This window comes from Chroicocephalus ridibundus, chromosome 15, assembly GCF_963924245.1.
Source record: "Chroicocephalus ridibundus chromosome 15, bChrRid1.1, whole genome shotgun sequence".
NCBI lineage: Eukaryota > Metazoa > Chordata > Aves > Charadriiformes > Laridae > Chroicocephalus > Chroicocephalus ridibundus.
Window position 1 is genome coordinate 9,785,248 of NC_086298.1, and position 18,360 is coordinate 9,803,607.

Here is an 18,360-nt window from a genome sequence, read left to right on the forward strand (position 1 = left end):
AAATAGTTCTTTTCTCAGACTTACTATTATTTGGGCTCTGTACTCTTTGGATCGAAACTCCTAGAAAGCTGGTAAGTCCTGTTGGGGTGTTTGGGCCTAAAAATGCTCCCGTAAGCACTCCAGCGCAAAGGAACAGAGAGCTCCATTCTGCCTCACACTGTAATTTTATTACATTACTGTCAGTTCTCATAAGCTATTAGGAAAATATAGAATAATAGAATAGTTTAGGTTGGAAAAGACTTTTACGATCACCAGGTCCACCGGTTAACATAGCACTGCTACAGCCACCACTAAACCATGTCCCTAAGTGCCACATCTACCTGTCTTTTAGATACTTTCCAGGGATAGTGACTCTACCACTTCCCTGGGCAGCCTGTTCCAATGCTTGACAACCCTTTGGGTGAAGAAATTTTTCCTTGTACTCAATCTAAGCCTCCCCTGGGGCAACTTGAGGCCGGTTCCTCTTTGTGGGAGATCAATGCCCCCTTGCTACAACCTCCTTTCAGGTAGTTGTAGAGTGTGATAAGGTCTCCCCTCAGTCTCCTTTTCCCCAGGCTAAACACTATATATTTATTGTCAGCCCGCAGAGTACAGCATTCTGGTGCAGCAGCCTGAGGCTGGGTTTAGCCGAGGGCTGGAAGGCTGCACCTCCCTGCACCGTCTGGGTGGGCAGGCACTGGAAGAAGCCAAAGACGCGCTGCCTGCTTGGAGGCCTCAGGGAGGCGTGAAACACCCCAGAGCTCTGCAGTACCGTAACAGCTGTGTTATTAGCTACACTGAATTGTTTCCCCTGTTGTTCATGGGATGAAAAAATGACATTTTGCTCTGCTGGCCTGAAGCAAACCCTGTGTTTCCTTGGAGCGTGCCCCACCGTGAAGCGGCCGAGCTGTCCCCACGGCCATCAGCAGGGACAAGAGGCAGCACATGGGGGTCCCGGCACTGTAGGCCCCTCCCAGACAGCGGGACCTGCCCCGGGGAGCAGCTCTGCCACCTCAGGCTCTCCAGGCCGAACTTCCACGTCCCATTTTGCAAGTATGACAGGCCCACCGGGCCTCCCGCTTATTTGGCCCTGGAGGGGGTCTGTTCTCTGGACCTCGCGGAGCACTGCTGCCGAGGCTCGCTCGGGGTGCGCATCAGGACGGCGGCTGGCCCTCCCGGTTGAGCCGGTTTCCATTCCCGCCTCCACACGAACCCAATCTTCCCCCGTTTCCCCCAACAGCGCCGCGCCCCACAGTCCCCCCGCCCTCCCCTCAGCCGCGGCCCCGCCCCCGCTCCACCCCGCCCCTAGCCCCGCCCCTGGCCCGTCTGTCCAATCAGAGCGAGAGGAGGGCGGAACCAAGAAGGGGCGGGGCGCGACCGCCATTTTCTTTACGGCGCGGCGGACGTGAAAGGGACCCTTAGCGACGGCGCGGCGGTTGTTAGGGGTAGTGAGCTCTCGCGATGCTTTCCGGCGGCGCCAAGATGGCGGAGGCGGTGGTGGAGCTGTTGGAGCGGGCGGCCAGGCGGGAGGTGCCGCTGGAGGAGCTGCGGGCCTTGCGGCTCGCCGTGCAGGCCGTGCCGCCCGCAGCCCTCCGCGCCCGCCTCAGCGACGACCACCTGGGAGCGCTCTTCGCCCTCCTCAGCGTCAATGACCGGTGAGCGGCGTCTCGGCTCTGCGGGCCTGACCCGGCTCTGCGGGCCTGACCCGGCAATGCCGCATCCCCTCTCCCTTTTCCCCGGAGCATGGTGACTCCTGCTGCTACCCCACCTCCTTCCCTGTCCCCCTTTGGGGTGGGGGCTGGTAGAGCTGGGGATCTGGGAGCACCCAGTGGCGTCCCTCTCCTGAAGGGCTTGGGTTTGTCTCTGTCCCGCCCAGGGAGCAGGTGTCTGCCTGTGTTTCCATCCTGGAGAGGCTCCTGCAGGCCCTGGACCCGGTCTACGTGATCCAGAACCTCAGAGAAGAGCTTCAGAAAGGGCTTTTCCACCCTGATGACTCCGTGAAAATCCTCACCATATCTCAGGTACAGGGTTTTGCCCCAGGAGAGGGGGACAGAGCTCTGTCTTGAGCCAGGCTGGGTTAGTCCTAATCTGTTACTGTTGTTTCATGTCCTAACTTGTGACAAAAGCACTACATTAAGTGCTATGTACAGGAATTGTGCTCCTCTTCCAAGAAGAGCCGTGCAATTTTGGATAAATGCTGTGCAATGTGTTGGTATATAATGCTTTATGACATGTCTGTTAAACATAATGTATAAAACTATGTCTTGACAGAAGTAAATTGTAAATGAATCTTCGGTCATGTGTTCTGGATAAAGCTTTAAAAGCCAGTGCTGACAGCAGGTGCCATAAGGATCAAGTGCAGCAACATTTTGATGTTCAGGATACTTTGAACAATATCATAGAAACATTGAAGAGGAATAGGCTGTAGTAGCTTGACACTTGTTGCGTTAATTTAGAAGAATAGAATTGTCAAACATTGTAGTTTTGAATGGACTTCTAGAGGTTTCAGGTCCAGCCCCCAGCTAAAAGCAGGGTAACCTTGCGGCAGGCTATGCAGGGTATTGTCCAGTTGAATTTTGAGTATCTGCGAAAATGGTGATTCTGTCTGTCTAGGTAGCTGTTCCAGTGCCTGAATGTCCTTATAGTAGAAAAAGTTTGTTTTAATGTTATTTTCTATAGTTATTTACAATTATTTTAATGATGTCTTTAGGTTGGGAGGATTGTTGAAAATTCAGATGCTGTTACACAAATTCTCAATAGTCCTGAACTATTACGGCAGATAATAAATTGCATTGGTGGAGAGAAAATAGCGGTGGCTAAAGAGGTAAGCATTGCTTTGTTTTTTTCTTCCTCTACAAGGTGATGTAGACGCTGCAGAAAATACCTTTTCTACTGTGTCTGTGATGACAGCCTCTGCTCTTCTTTTTTCCTCAAAAAGAGTTGCTTGAAAGGTGTTATAACCATGTAGGTGCCCTAAGCCTAGAAATTACTTAGATGTGATAGAGAATTTACTTAGAACTGTTATCTTCCAGTAGCTGTTGATGCCAAAGTGAACTCATAGATCTGAATTTAATGGCAGAGACTTGGATCACAGTAACCGTAACTAGCTCTTGTCAGTGATACAGTAATTCTTATTGAAAAGTGACTAGCAATTAGGATTTTAGATGTGTAACATGATTAATATGTCAGTAAAGAACAGTGAAACTAAGTCAGATTGTCTTGGATTTTCTTCTCTTTATGTTTTTCTTACAATGCATTGCTGTTTTTATTTCCAGGCCATCAAATCTCTCTCAAGAATAGCACAGACGCAAGATGGCTTAGAGGCTTTATTTGTGAGCAATTTGTTGAGTGACTTGAAAAATGTCATGGCAACAAATGATATTGTTCGATACAGAGTGTATGAGGTAGGAATGCGATCAGTGTTAGCATTTGGATGACGTGATACTGCATTTCTCTTGGACTGTAGTTCTGAATTACAATCTGCATTTTGTGGCTAAATTATTATTAAATTATTATTAGGATTCATCCCTGCATTACAAACTCTTCTTCCTGTCTGTGTTTTGTCAAGACAAGAAAGGAGCAGGAAAAGTACAGCAGTGTTGGTCCTCAATGTCATATGTTCTTAGTTTATGGTACAAAGGTGCAAAGTATTGTTTACATCTTTTATTTTCTAACTCATCGTCCCTAAGGCATTGGAAGGGCTACACAGAGTTACTAAAGATACAATAAAGTGTTTGCTCCCTTGAAATTAAAAGTCAAATAGCTGCTGAAGTCTCTCAACATTTGGATGTGAAGTGCTATTGAAACTTGTGGAAGGGGAAAGAGATCAGGAGAGAGCTGCCAAGTGCGTCAGTCTAGATATGTATGGCAAAGGAGAAATAAAACAATTTAGCCATTTTAGAGCTTAATGGGGATAGTAGTGATGATCCTCTGAAGAAAAGTTGACTGTGTGTAGAAATCAAATGCATGTGCTGTAAACTTGGAACTACTTATGAACTTGTTTCAAGCAAACATTTAGGTTAATTATGAAAACTTCATAAAGTTCTATATTTAATCTATATTGGGTTATTCAGCATTATAAGATGTATTTGGCCACTCCTGTGGATTGTTAACATTATAATATTTTCATAAACCAACACTTTTTCTTCTGCTTTTTAGTTAATTGTTGAGATTTCTTCGGTGTCGGCAGATTCGCTGAATTACTGTGCAAACAGTGGGTTAATATCAGAGTTAATTGGAGAGCTGACTGGAGATGATGTGCTGGTCAGGTATGTTGGTAGTGAGTTTGCCAGCGAGATTTCCCTTTCCCCTCTTTGTTAAAACTCTGATGTTCGGACTTAAAATAACAGTCTTTAAACACGTTTGTGTGTGTTTCTTGTCAAACCCTTTTCAGGAAAACGCTTTTATCTGCCTCCTCTTAAACAGCCTTGAGTGTAAAATACTGTATACTTAAATTTGAAAACCAGGTTGAAGTTTCCCCAGTATGCTGTGATAATTGTAATGCTGGGCTGCAATGTAAACACTTTAGAACTCTTTCCAACTGTACACCTAAAATAAGATAGCTGAGTGAGCTTGGAGGGGTGTTGGACAGTTGAGGTATTTTGGGTTTTGGTTTTTTTTTTGTTTGGTTGGTTTTTGTCCTAAGGGTAGCAAAACCTGTTTTTTTCTTAATCACTGAGTACTTGAAAACCCATCTGAAATAGGCTAAAATAACTGTCTGTCTGTTACAGAGCTACATGTATAGAGATGGTGACCTCACTGGCCCATACACCACATGGGCGTCAGTACCTTGCTCAACAAGGAATTATCGATAAAATTTCGAACATCATTGTTGGTGCGGAGTCTGATCCTTTCTCAGGCTTTTATTTACCAGGTTACATCATGCGTTTCTTGTTTCTGGTGTTTGCTTTTATTAATGAGTTAAATTGAGAGGACTTAAGCCTCTGTTTTGAAAGCTCATGTGAATTTTTGAATATTAGAACATGATGTGCACAAAAAGGACAGTCTAATACATGAATAATATTACTCATTAACAGTGGTAGTACAGGTAAAATCTGGCGAGACTGTACTAAAGGTTTGAAGTTTGTGTTACTGTAGTCTCCTGAGGTTTTTTCTTATGAATTCAAGAAGACAGCTGTTACTTCATTAATTAAGTAAATCCCAAAATACTGACTGGTTCCTTAGTTCTGTCCTTATTCTGATGCCTTTCACAAACAGTATTCAGATTTAATATCACTAGTTTAGCAGTGAAACAATCTTATGTTAGTTATCTTATTTAATTTTGACATTGCTAAAGTTACTGGTTTTCCACTCTGAATGCTTTTTTTTTTGTCTTGTTCTCTCAGGTTTTGTTAAATTTTTTGGAAATCTGGCTGTTGTAGACAGTCCACAGCAGATCTGTGAACGATACCCTGTCTTTATGGAAAAAGTCTTTGAAATGGCAGAAAGTCATGATCCAACCATGATTGGAGTGGCCGTGGACACGCTAGGAATCCTGGGATCAAATGTGGAAGGCAAACAGGTTTTACAGAAAACTAGTTAGTATTTTTTTTTTCTTTAATAAAACTTTCTCAGTATGTCATAATATACAGGAGTGAATTGGTTTGGTGTAGTACAGAAAGGAATTGAAAAATGTATTTATTTATCTGATAATCAAGGGTGTCTGAATAGCTGTGCTATAGCAGATAAGGTGTTTTTTAACCATCTTGCCAAGCATGGCCGTGTGAAATACCTGGCAGGTAGAATTCTGGTATCACAAGCGTGATTCAAACTATTCTTTTCTAGTGAGCTGCATCACTAGTAATCAGTAGTTGTACTTCAGATTCTTCTGTTTCTACTGATGCCATGACCTCCCTACCAGCGTTAGAAAAACATGAACTACCACATAATGATGCTTTCTGTAAAGACTGCATTGTTTCTTGTCTTATAAAACTATTCAGAGGATTCAAAGTAGGTGCTACGCTTCTTGCTGCTAGTCCAAACTTCGGGGTTTTTTTAAGTGGAAAGTTTGTATTGCAGATAGCTATTGGAGTGTTGCAGAATGGCATTGAAGACTTCTAATGACAAGTGTAGTAGGATCCACGCTTCCCAAGATAACTCAGTTATCTGTGATACACAACTTCCTTTTCAGAAATGTTTGGATAGTCTGGAGAATTCACGTAGAAATTTATCTTGGATCCATGTGAAGCAAAGAGTCTTACACTGTTTTTCTTATAGTAGATCAAGAAGCTGCCTTTCTCAGGTTTAATGTACAACACTCTCTTTCTAGCAGTTAATGTGGTATAATGTGACTGATGGGTAACTCTGTACTCCTGTAGAGGTCTGTCTGAATTAATTAAAAGCAATTTGTTTTTATTTTCAAAGGAAGTAGATTTCAAAGTCTGTTAAACAGAATAGGGCACCAAGCAAAGAATGCCCCCACAGAGTTACGACTTCGATGCTTGGATGCAATTTCATCTCTTCTTTACTTGCCTGTAAGTTTGTGGTTTGGATTGTTGTCTCTTTTCTCTTTTTCTTTTTTTTTTTTTTTTAATCTACAAGAATTAAATTATTGTGTGAAGACCTTTTGCAGCCTCTAGCTTAGGTAGAAGTGGTAGCTTTCTAGTATTCAGAATCATTAATTTTACTGTTTTGAGATTCCCTGATTTATTTGTTTGCTTAAAGTTTGAATTTGTTTGTAAGAAGCCAGGTGTTCTGAAATCTGTTTATAAAACACGAAGTCCAGAGATGATTGGCAAGGGAATGGGAGTGAACAGTTTAATATTCTTGTACTTTAAAGAGATAGTGGCAAACTGCTGTCATCCCTGTGTGTGTTCTTTAGATCCAGTCATCTGGTTTTAATAGTGTAGCTCTAAATGAGCAAGTAAGCCATTTTCATTTGTCTTGCAGGACTGCATTCCAGCACAGCACTTATCTCGTGTATCAAAATCAATTTATTTAAATCTGTCCTTCAAGCTAAATGAAATATAGAAGGCCACTTCTTCATTCATGAACATAAGTTAAAAATTTAAACTACTTCAGTTTAATCTCCTGGTGGTGTGTTTCAGATGACTTCCTTAACCGTTGAACGTATACTGAAAACTTGAAAGCTTTGCATAATCCTAATCAAACTTTTGTTTTTTGCACCTTTCTCTGATGCATGTAGCCAGAGCAGCAGACAGAAGACCTTTTGAGAATGACTGAATCGTGGTTCACATCCTTGTCTAGCCAGCCGTTGGAGCTCTTCAGGAGCATCAGTACTCAACCATTCCCTGATCTCCACTGTGGGGCTTTACGGGTGTTTACTGTAAGTGCTTCTTGTTCTTAAAGATCAAGTAGCGAATTGTGTTGCCATTCAGTCCCAGATTTTTTGAAGCGAATGCCACAGACTTCTTGTTGAAGCCCTGAAGTGGTCAGAAATAAGGCCTTTTTCGTTATGCCCCACTTGCATCCACCATTTGAGTAACGCAGCAGACATGTCATGTCTGTAATGCTTATTTTCTTACAAATTGGAGGGGGGGGGGAAGGCAACAGCTCTGCTTAGGGTGCTGCTTTGATATCAGAAGCACTGCTGTGATAATTCACTTAAAACTTTAAAGATAAGCACTGAACTGTACTTGTTTTCCAGTGTTAAACCCTGCTGCTTGATTTGAGTGGTGGTTGTGTAACTACCGTGTGGAATGAATATCCCATTTCATTTTTTCTATTCCTTGGCCGTTTGCATAACAGCCTACTGTGTAACTGGTTTTGGGGTTATTAAAATGAGGTGTTTCACCCGCTCCCCTCTTTTGTCTTTGTGTTTAGGCTATTGCAAATCAACCGTGGGCCCAGAAGTTGATGCTTGACACTCCAGGGTTTGTGGAGTACGTTGTTGACAGATCTGTGGAGCCTGACAAAGCTTCGAAGGATGCCAAATATGAACTTGTTAAGGCCCTTGTAAACTCCAAAACAATTGCGGAAATCTTTGGAAATCAGTATTACTTGAGGCTTAGGGCTTACTTGCGTGAAGGCCCTTATTATGTTAAGGCAGTTTCCACTACAGCAGTGGAAGGAGCAGAATAATGTCACTGATGTCTTGGTTCCCCTTCTTGCAAACCATGTTACTGAAATAGGTGTTAAGATATAAGGTGTAAAGACTCTCCACGCTGGAGTCTTTTGAGATTGTCTCTTTAAAGGAATGTGAAGCACTTCGACTCTATTTAAAATGAGGGTGATGAGAGCGAATCAAAACCTCTAGGGCACAGCATAATTTCCCATAGAATGTAATGGCAGAAGTTCTCTGTACTGTCGTGAGACAAGTAACCAAGGTAAGCACTCTGTCAGCTGCTGACTGTCTCTTATTTTGCAGAAAGTAATCAGTGTTTAGTTAAACTGTTCTTGGGTTTGGAGTTCCTGTAGTATTTTCTCAGTAGATCACAGTTCAATTAAAAAGAGAAAAAAAACAACAACAAAAAACCAAACACCAAAACACCTTGAGGTTTGTAACTTCAGATGCTGCCATAGTTTCTCTTTTTTTAAATTTTTTTTTTGTATCTGCCAAACTTGGCACTCACGTAACTCTCTTAGCCAGTTATATTCTGTCAGAAACCCTGTTGGTAAGAATAAGGTAGTAACATTCTGTCCACAGGAGGGAGTACGAACTGGATTCTCTTCTATTTTCCACTTGCTGGATGTGAATCTTGCTTGAATAAATAATCCTAAATATTGTTTACATTTTATGCTGAGGATGAAAAAAAGCTTTTAGCCCTTTTAAAAACAAAGAAATGCACGCTGTAGTGTGTAAAACCAAATTGGGAACTCTGTCTCCCTTGTTGACTGCGACATTGTGTGACAGCTCAGTTTACTTGCTCAAAAGGAGCATGAGCTATAGCACTACAAGTCTACTTCAGAACCAAATCTTAAATTGTTTACACTATTTTTTAACAGAAATCCATTTTTTAATTTTAAGTGTTATTTAAAAAAATGTATAATTTTAGTTGCCTGAATTAGAATAAAAAGGGTAAGAACATAAAGCTTTCATGTTTAAGGGCATGAACTGAGTTAGGGGTGTGGAAATGTAGTACCTTACAAAGTTGTAATCTTCTTTTGAAGATGGTCAGTATCTCAGTGGATGAGATGCGAGACTAGCTGGACGCTCTAGTGATGTGTCTTTGTCCACAAACAGAGACCACAATGTACTTTATACAAAAGGTTTATACTATTTTTGTTGAGGAGATAAGAAACTAATCTGAGGAATGGCTGGGGGGAGCATAATAAAACCATAGAATTACTACTTCTGGGCTTACTTTAGTAGCGTGTCAAGTCAGGAATACCTTTATGGAGAGTACTTGCTCTGTGCCCCCACTCTACGAAGGGGAGTGGGATGATATAGTTGTGCAGTAACTCTCCTCTTGCTCATAGCATTGAGCTGCAGCAGAGGTGATGGTATTGCCTGCCAAAAATTGCTGGCCAGGAGTCAAAGTGGGCTCAGAGGAGCCGGGTGGTTGGGGAAGATCCCTTCGTGTTTAATAAGCTGTCGGAATGCAGGTGATCTGCCTTGCTGCTTATGATCTAATATGTACAAAAGTTGTTGTCCAACGTTATACTGCTGCTGACGCTTTCACCCTAGATGTGCATAATAAACACCTGCTAGTGAGAAATGCAGTACACAGTGTCTCATTTGTGACCGGAAAGAGCATGGAAGCTTCATGAATCCCACATCCAGAAAAAACATAAAAGCACTAAAAAGGAAATGAAAAGAGTATAGAAGTCCAGAGTTTGCACCCATATTGGACAGTTCAGCTTTGTTGTTTTAGGTGGCTTTGTGTGCTGGTAGCTCTGTATGAGCCATATACTAAAATCTCAGTAAAAGAAATCAATATATAAACCTTTTCTGCAATTCATGAGCCTCTTCCATGTGTGTTTTCAGCTGTTGCTTTTGAAGGCCATTCTTTGTGCTAAGTCTTTAGCATCTGCTTTGCATGGTACGTTTGCCAAATACAATATTTTGGAATACACAGAGATGCCAAACAAGGAGATTTTTTTATATATGCACATATTCTTTATTTTGTTGAGCTTTGAGCTCAACATTCTGATGAATTGATCACACGCTTACTTGTTATTCACATGTAGTTCCCTACCCATCCTGTGTATTGCTGTATGGTTTACATGTTGCTGATGGTGTATCTTGTATGCAAAGGAAAAATTTAAGTGTGGTGTCACAGTCCTTTTCCCTGGAAAGTAGGAGATAATTGAGAATAAGACAGAAATGGAATAGCGGAGAATGAGAGTTGAGGTAACACACTAAACTTGATGAACTTGGTTTAAAAAAAAAAAAAAAAAACCAAACTCGCAACCCCAAATCATCATTTGACCCTGGTTAACTTGGTACTAAGTGTGGATCCTTCGGAGCACACCTGTGATTCCTTCCATCACAGTGGGAGGAGTAGTGGGGCTTTGAAGGTGCCCGTGTGTGTCCATCACAGCTGTAGAACCAATCTGTCCGGCTCGTCTTCCTGCTGCTGGAGGAGCTGATGTGGTTGAGTTAATCCAGAGGGTGTAGGCACAGCTGGGCTTGTGTTCTGTGGCTGGTTACCAATTTGGGGAGTTTTTACCTTGTGAATAAGGCTGGTGTTAGCAGTGTGCTGGTGAGTTTGTTCTGAGCGGGTTGCTGATGCGGTTCTCCAGCATGTTGTGGCGTTGAGGTGCTTGTGTTAGTGTTTCTCTGATATCGTGACTGACAGAAATACAAGATTCTTTAACAGGTAGGTTGGATTTCTTGCCTAGAATCTCCCTGGTCTGTTTACTGAAGCGATTCCTGCGATGGTTCAATGGCTGTTCCCACTCTAAGCTGCTCCCTGGTTTCACTGGTACTGTAAAACGGGCTGCTCAGAAGCAGCTCCCTTTTGTGGACGGAAAGATTCCGCTTTGTTCCAAAATACTTTGGAAATAGGTGATGCCTTGCTCAGATGAAAAATGTGGGAGTTTTGGCATAAGGTAGAGGACTTCAAAAGTGTGGAAAACACTGGATACAGACAAAATCTCTTGGAATAATCTCTTTTTTTTTTTTTTTTTTAAACTTGCATGCGCTTGTAGGTACTTTAGTAGCTGAGTACATCCAGTTGTGCTGCTGTCACACACTACAGCATTGAGGATTCGTTTGCTGTTGAAGAGAACTAACTTTGAGAGGAGATTGTTATTACTGAATGTTAACAGGATAAAAGAGCTGGTAATAGAAAATTCAGACTTTCTCCACAAATGTTAATCGGCAAAATGAAGAACCTCATTTTTAATTCTATCTAAGTTAAACTGCTTGAACTTATCAATATAGGTCAAAACCTTGCAGGACACCAGACCGTAGTAAGTTTCCAGTAAGGAGCAATCTTTGCCATTGCTTGTTTCCTTCCAGTCTTTAAATAACTCGTCCTCTTTCATGTTGGAAGAGGTGAAAATGAATTTATAGCAGCATCGATTGTAGCTGATGTGCTTTTCCCCGGAGAACCGAGAGCTGTGGATGGGAGCGATGCCAGCTCTTTTAGCACAGATTCCAACAAAGATGTCGGGGGGCACCGAGAGTGCCACCTCCTTGGCGGCCACGTAGACCTTGCGAGCGACGTCCTGGGACATGACAAAAGCGCTCCCTTCGCAGTAATCTGGGTAAAACTCTTCTGCGTATTGATGGATGGGAACAAACCCAGGGCTTCTGGGGTCTCTGTCAGGCGCTACTTGATGAACGACCCTCCCCATGTAAACGTCCTCTAGCTGCGTTAAGCTAAGCAAGTGCCCAACCAGACTTGGAATACTGACAAACAGGCCTTCATCTGCTTTAAGAATATACCTTGCATGGGGACAGAAAGTCACCGTCCACTCCACGCTCATCACCATCTTCTGTGTCTGCGCCGCGGGAGTATCGATGAAACTGCCTTCGATAATGTCTCTGTGCTTTTGAGACTCTTCATTGATCTCCAGCTGGGTGGTTACTGACGCCGCCTTTCCTAAAGCAAACAGAGTAAGGACAGCATAACCGCTGGCCTCTGTCACGTTGCCCCATGTCTGCCTGATCACGTTGCGCCTTGTCCTGTTTTCTGGGCTACTGCAGACAAGAACGAGTAAAAATATCTCTTGATCGGAGCATGTTGCTGCGCTGCTGACGGTGTAAGAGAGATTGGCCTTTAGAGGATCCATATCCAGCTTCCTGGCCCTCTCCCTGATTTCAAGAGTCTTTGCATCGGTGTAAGAAAGAGGTAATGACCGCAGGAAGTATTCCTCCAGTAAATCTGCTCCAAAAAGCAGCATGTGGAAAAGCAAGACATTAAAGAGGATGAAGCACCACTGGTGAGTCCGGAGCCTGCAGGGTGTCAGCTGGAGAAGAGAAGACACAGACACTGAATTCTCTTGCTACTAGAACAGAAAGGCTTTCCTTCATTTTATAATACATTCATGGAAAACAATCATGACTTTTAGACCGTGGTCTTTGTATTATTAGTGTAAGGCTCTTTTCCTGCTAGAAACTTAAGCAACCCTACTCCCTGTGGCACAGCGAGATCCCAAGCTGAGGACATTACCACGCTGTAGTTTAGAAGGCTCCTTTCCATGCATGGAAATAAGGAGGAATAACTCGCTATTAATATTTTCTGACTGTTTTTAAGCTGTTACCGAAGGCCTGAGATGCTAATGAGGACCTGTAATGTTAATATGTGTCCTCAAAGGAGAGCCTTTGGTGCTTGGCCTGACAACGCCGTATGAAAGCTGTCAGGGTAAGAAGCCAGAGGGAAAGGTGTTCGCCAGCCTCGAGCACTCACCTGCATGGCGGTGGGAGTTCTCCCTGCAGCAGGGTCTGGGTTAATGTGGGAGGCAGTTCCTCCTCGGCAGAGGCTTACGGGGCAGCGGCCGTATCTGGGTCTGCGGGATCCAGTTACTGCCCAGTACCCAGAGGCGACGGCTTCCACCTCACCTGCCTGCGGGGAGGAAAGATGATCCCAGGGGATGATCGTGTTGCAGCTGCGTAAAACACAGAGCAAACAAAACTCTAGCCTTTCCCTTTATTAATTTCTGACACTTGGGGTTGGGTCTCTGAGAAAGAAGTGAAGTAACTGCTAGAGTTTTGATAAAAGGGGTCCTCGGGGACCTTTGTGAAGCTGTGCTGCGTCTGCCAGTGTGGTTTTGACAGCCGTGTCATTTTGGTGGTGTTTCTCCTGTGCAGGGCAGTTGACCCCTGCGCTGAGCACTCTGCATCTCCCCAGATGGACGTTTGGTGCCTGAACTTGGTGGGTTTGCCTTGTGTGGGGTCGCCGTGGACGCGGAGGATGCGCGAAGGCGGTGGGCAGCGCTGGGCCAGGCTGTCTCCAGCGCGTGGGGCTGAGCAGGGAGAGGGGTACGGAGAGGCTTTCCCTGTGCTGGGGCCCTGCTCCGGGCCAGGCACCTCGCTTGGCTCCCTCCATGGCTCCTGCAGCCAGGTAAGCGCAGGACACTGTTTAGTACCAGGTGTGTTTTTGATGGGCACCTGGGAGCAAGACACAACTGAGGGGCTTTGCAGGGGGAGCTGATGGTGCTCAGCCGGAGGGCCCATGGCCAGGAGGCTGGGGATGTTTTGGTCTGTGCCCCCACCTCCTGCCCCTCCAGCATCCATTTACGGAAGCGGGGATATGAACACTAACGACCTGAGTTGATGGTCCTCTGCTTTCTGGCAGCACAACGTCATTCCGTGGTTTCAAATGACTGTATGGATTTATGATTTTGGGGTGGTTACGTGTCCTGGTAAAGAGCCGTGATGATCTACCCCTGGACACCCCTTCGGCATGGCCTCGGCTGCGCCGGATCCTCCGCGTGTTAATGTTGGCTGAGCGGCGGCTGCGCTGGGGCTGGGGAGCCGCAGGGGACTGGAAGTGCTGGAGGGGGGAGTGCCAAAGACACCACAAACAGGATGGAGGTGTCAGCAGGGGTGAGAGTTGGCTTTGGCAGCAGGTCCGCAAGCCTTGGGGCCTGTGGAGCACCGAGGGGGGAGAGAGGGGTTGCGGGTCCCCAGCAGCCCCCGGGGGAGAGCAGGTGGAGGAGGTGGGCAAATTGGGGTGGGAGGTGTCAGCCTTCATCAACACAAGTGTGGGAACTCCAGCCTCCATGTGAGAGCAGAGAGAGCGTGATTTTATTTTATTTATTTTTTTTGTTTGTTTTGAAAAGATTTCTCATAGTTAAGGGTGGATCTCTGATACGGCATCCCCGGGTGAAAGGGTGCAAGGAGAAGGCAGCGTCGCTGTGTTTTGCCGTGGCTGTGTGCCTTGTCAAGGCTCTGACCATTGCGATCCTCCCTGAAGCATCCTCTGGGGACTCTGCGTCAGCCAAATGTCCCAAGGAGATGGAGAAGAGCTTTGATTTCTGGCTTGGGGTGACCAAGGGCTAATCCCCCAGCTCTGGCTGAGCCCCTTGGCTCTCCCAGTGCCTGCCCCTGGGTCTGCGGCAGTGGGGGGAGGCCTTTGCCGTGTGTATTGGGAAATCTGTGTTGATACAGGTTGCAGCTAGAATTAACAGAAGAAACCAGGTCCCCACAATGTGGTCACAGCTGGGAAGTGCATCACGCCCCTCTGAAAGACAACCCAAACACACGCAGCGTGTGTGTCCCAGTGCAGACCTCGGCTTTAGGCTCTCCAAAATTGGGAAAAACGCCTTTCACAGAGCTTGTGTGTCAGCTGGGCTACAGCTTCATTGGGACCAGCCCCGCAGTCATTATAAATCCTTGCTGAAGTTGTGCTTTGAAGCTTGGCGAGCTGTCAGCATGGGAAATGTCAGTTAAATGTGTTCTCTGAAATAAAAAGCAAATACAGAAATATTTTTCATGTATAATAATATAGCACTATAGCCTCAGACACCCAATCTGGGAAAAAAATTCTTCCTTTGAAGATGCTCCGTCTCCAGCTAAACCATTTAATAAGCAAATAAATACTAGCATTTGAAACCACTTCCATTAAAAATATTGGCTTTCCCAATTGTGCGTTTTTAGAATAATAATAAAACCCACATGTGTATCATCCCTGTCGCAGTTACGCACAGCGTGGTGCTTGCAGCACTTCTGAAGTCATTTCTTTAGCACGGCTTTGTGGTGGCAGCAGGAACTTCAAACAGTCGCCGATATCACGTATATAAGTTTAACACTATACAACCGCAGTCGGGACACGGGGTTTTGTTTATCTGAAGAGCCTGGCTGAGTCCCGCGGGGGAAGGCTGAGGAGGAACAGGCAAGAAATGACTGCTGAAGGGTAAAATAACTGATCTGGAGTGACACAAACCCCTTGGCTTCGGGGACTTTGCCTGGGGGTGATCCCTCCATCCTTTGAAAGCCAGGCTCCAGGCAAAGGTACTGCACAGCCGCTTATGCGTGACCTTGTCTCACTTTTCAGATGGGTGAAGTCAAGCATGTTCTGGGAAAACCTCACTCCCAGTGAGATCCAAGAGCTTCCAGAAGAAGGGTGAATTCAGGATCCCCGGAGTGACTGAAGTCAGGTCGGTCTGGGGAACGGAGTGCTGTTCCTACGGCTTCACTTAAACCCTGAAAAATCTTGTGGGTGTAAATTAGGGAAACAACCAGGAAAGCAGGTTTTCCTGAGCCACACGGCTATAATTTGCTTGATGTAAGCTCTTTTCATGTTTTCCTTAAATTTTGCATCCAAGCAAAACTCATAATGGGAGCAGGGATGTACCGATAACGCTGTGGACGACCTACCGTATGAACACTGAGTGTTTAGACTGAAGGATGCTTGGGTTTGATTTTTTGGGGAGGACGGGGCCCTGAGCTCCTGTGGTACCCAAAGATAAAAGCAGAGGCATGTGGAGGGCGGTGGGAGATGCTGCTGAGCAGGACGAGCCCGGGGCTGCGGGGCGGGCAGCCGCGGTGCAACGTGCTGCAGGGGAGCAGCCGTACCCACAGCTCCTTAAAACGCCTTTTAAAGCCTCCTGGCTCCCCTCCCGATGCTGTGAACATTTGGAAGGGGGGAGCAGAGCCCGGTTTGTCTCAGTTCTGCTCGACTCCGCTTCATGAAAATGCGAAGGCTTTGGATGACGCACCGTTCTCAGGCGATGGTGCGGGCGGATGGGGTTTATTGGAGAAAACCAATGAAAATTGGTTTCTCCAATACAGAAACCCGAGCTCTGCCTGCCCCAGGTGTCCGTGCGGTCGCTCCGAGCCATGTGCTGCCCTTCCCTGCAGGGTGGACACCCCTCTCCATCCCCACCACGGTCCCCCCTACTCCCAGGCTCTTCCCAAAGCCGGATGGATTCCCGCAGGCAGGATTTCAGACCTTCACTCGACTGCAAACGGGCCAGACCCTGTTTGCGTAGCCCGCCTGTTGGCAGGCGATTTTCCTCGCACAACGGCCTCTTTCCCGAGGAATTCCCTGTGCAGCCGCTTGTCTTATTCTAAGGGTCAGAGCCGACCCCTGTGACAAGGCACCCTCCGCAGGGCTCTGCCAGGTCCCCAGCTGGGATCCTCCTGGGAGCACAAAGCACCTTCCGCCGTGTTTTGGACCCTGCCCAAAGTGTCCCCTCTATTTACAACCTGCCTTTTGCTGTGTTTCACCAGCGCACGCAGCCCCAAGAGCGCGAGGGGCTGGGAAGGGACTTGTCTGGTTTTTAATAACAGCATCAGTTGCAATAAATAAAGGGAGACAATTGTTTTGGTCTTAGTCACCTAATAGCTATGTTTTTGCTTAAAGATATGATTCAGCTCTCGCAGGCAATTCTTCGCCTTAAGTTCTCCATGAGGCTTGGGAGATGATGGAAGAGGAGGCTCTGTAAGAGTTACACAGTGTGCGTTTCGTTTGGGTTTTGATATTTAACATCCCTTCGGGTGTTACACATAAGTAGAAAACCTAAAAACAACGCGACAAACTGCAGTGCCGACACGCGAGACAAAAAGATTAGCCTCTCCTGGTACGCAAATGAGGATGTCTTTTCTTCCTATTTAATGGCTCAGTTGACTAGGTTAAAAACATGCTGTTATAGCCAAGTTCCTATAATTCATTTTTTCTTTGCATACATCAGTCTCAGAGTTACAGAGCTCAATCTTTTTGTATGGGTATGTTTGATTATTACTTCTTGAGTTTAACGACAGCTTTGACAACTAACTACCGCTGTATTTCTTGCTAAAGAGAGCTTAAACCCTCTGTGCGTTCTGCAAGTGCCGCATTCAGCCTCAGAAGGTTTGAGCTAAATGTAAACTGAATGGAGAAAGCATGAGCTTGTGAAAAATGTCGAGTTGCGAGGCCACAGGGCTCCAGCCCTTGGGCCAAGCTGGTTCCCGAAAGTTTGTTTCTCTGCCAAGATGTCAACTTTTCTGTAAAGTCACCTATTTTGCAGTTGACCAGAAGTTTTCCCCGTGTTATTAAATTTCACAGTGTGCCATGCAGGTTGCTTTGCCTTGCCCTTTCATTCCCTGGAGTTAGACGGAGGCTGTGTTTGTACCTGGCAAATCTGGATTTCACGTGAAAGTCGTTCGACACGCACAACATCCGAAGCGTTTGCAGCCTCGAACCAAGCTCAGCTTGGATTAAATTCAGTCCACGCTGACGATATTTGCAAGTGGGAGCAAGCCAGGCCTGACTCCACGGCCGCTCCGGGGCTGCGGCGACGCTGGGCAGCCAGTCGGGGCATTTCTTCCTTCTGGGGAGCTCCTTGCCCTGGGGCCGATGGGGGTGCGGGGGTGTGCGCGTGTATGTTGTACCCAAAAATGCAAAGCTAGTCTGAGGTCATGGAGGGAAACAGGAGCTGAGCGCAGCTTCTGGGGCTTGTGGAATGCTCCAGCCCATCCTCTCCGGGTCCCACGGTGCTGGATGGATCCAGCCGTGCTCCAGGCGCATGGACCTGGGGATGCCCCGGGGATGGGGCTACAGCCCCCAGCCATGGCCAAGGCTCCAGTTGGTGGGGCCATCCCCCATTGCCCTCCTGCCAGGGGGGTGTCAGGGAGCTCGAGCAGGACAAGGACACCCTCCGACACAAATCCTCACTTGGCTCTGGAGCACCGCAGCGTGCTGGGCTCGGGTAAGATGTCCCTCAGGAGGTGACTTGCTCTCCCTCTTGCCTCTGACTCATCCCCACTGTTGCCTCCCACAGATTTATTTATTGCTCTCCCAGACACAGGAACAGCAGAGTTGAGTCTCCGCTGCCCCATGCCATGTCCCTCCTTGGGCAGCCGGAGCCGTGATCTGCTGGGGGGAGTCGCAGACTGGGGGGTTGCCTTTCCCAGGAGCCTTGCACAAGCCGCCCCCGGCCATGCCGCTCCCCGAGCCTGGCTCTGGGATGGGAAACTCCCGTGTGTGCACATACAGCACGTGGCCGTGCAAATGGCTCTCGGCAGCCTGGGGTGTCCCTGTTCCCCAGCACTGCAGCCTCCACGCTCCCTGCCCACGCAAGAAATGGCCCCGTGGGCCTCGTGCTCTC

At 46.3% G+C, this 18,360-nt stretch overlaps 2 protein-coding genes across 2 annotated transcripts; one reads left to right on the forward strand and one right to left on the reverse strand.

The window, feature by feature from the left end:
- Positions 1-1,378: 1,378 nt before the first annotated feature.
- Positions 1,379-9,600, forward strand: PSMD5 (proteasome 26S subunit, non-ATPase 5). Its single transcript, XM_063353295.1, has 10 exons — positions 1,379-1,634; positions 1,856-2,000; positions 2,690-2,803; positions 3,255-3,383; positions 4,138-4,247; positions 4,710-4,852; positions 5,325-5,516; positions 6,343-6,452; positions 7,124-7,264; positions 7,762-9,600. The coding sequence occupies exons 1-10, from the start codon at positions 1,441-1,443 to the stop codon at positions 8,017-8,019; spliced, it is 1,536 nt and encodes a 511-aa protein (XP_063209365.1). The 5' UTR covers positions 1,379-1,440; the 3' UTR covers positions 8,020-9,600.
- Positions 9,601-10,465: 865 nt separating this feature from the next.
- On the reverse strand, positions 10,466-12,743 carry B3GALT9 (beta-1,3-galactosyltransferase 9). Its single transcript, XM_063353427.1, has 2 exons — positions 12,738-12,743; positions 10,466-12,297 (listed from the first exon to the last, which is right to left on the reverse strand). Exons 1-2 carry the CDS (start codon positions 12,741-12,743, stop codon positions 11,197-11,199), a joined length of 1,107 nt encoding a protein of 368 aa, XP_063209497.1. The 3' UTR covers positions 10,466-11,196.
- Between the last annotated feature and the right edge of the window lie 5,617 nt (positions 12,744-18,360).

Excerpts from the sequence above, each read along its gene's own strand:
- PSMD5 (XM_063353295.1), top strand. The coding sequence starts at position 1,441 with ATGCTTTCCGGCGGCGCCAAGATGGCGGAGGCGGTGGTGGAGCTGTTG. Across the intron at positions 4,853-5,324 it reads CTCAGGCTTTTATTTACCAG|GTTTTGTTAAATTTTTTGGA; the intron begins GTTACATCATGC and ends TTGTTCTCTCAG. Across the intron at positions 6,453-7,123 it reads CATCTCTTCTTTACTTGCCT|CCAGAGCAGCAGACAGAAGA; the intron begins GTAAGTTTGTGG and ends TGATGCATGTAG.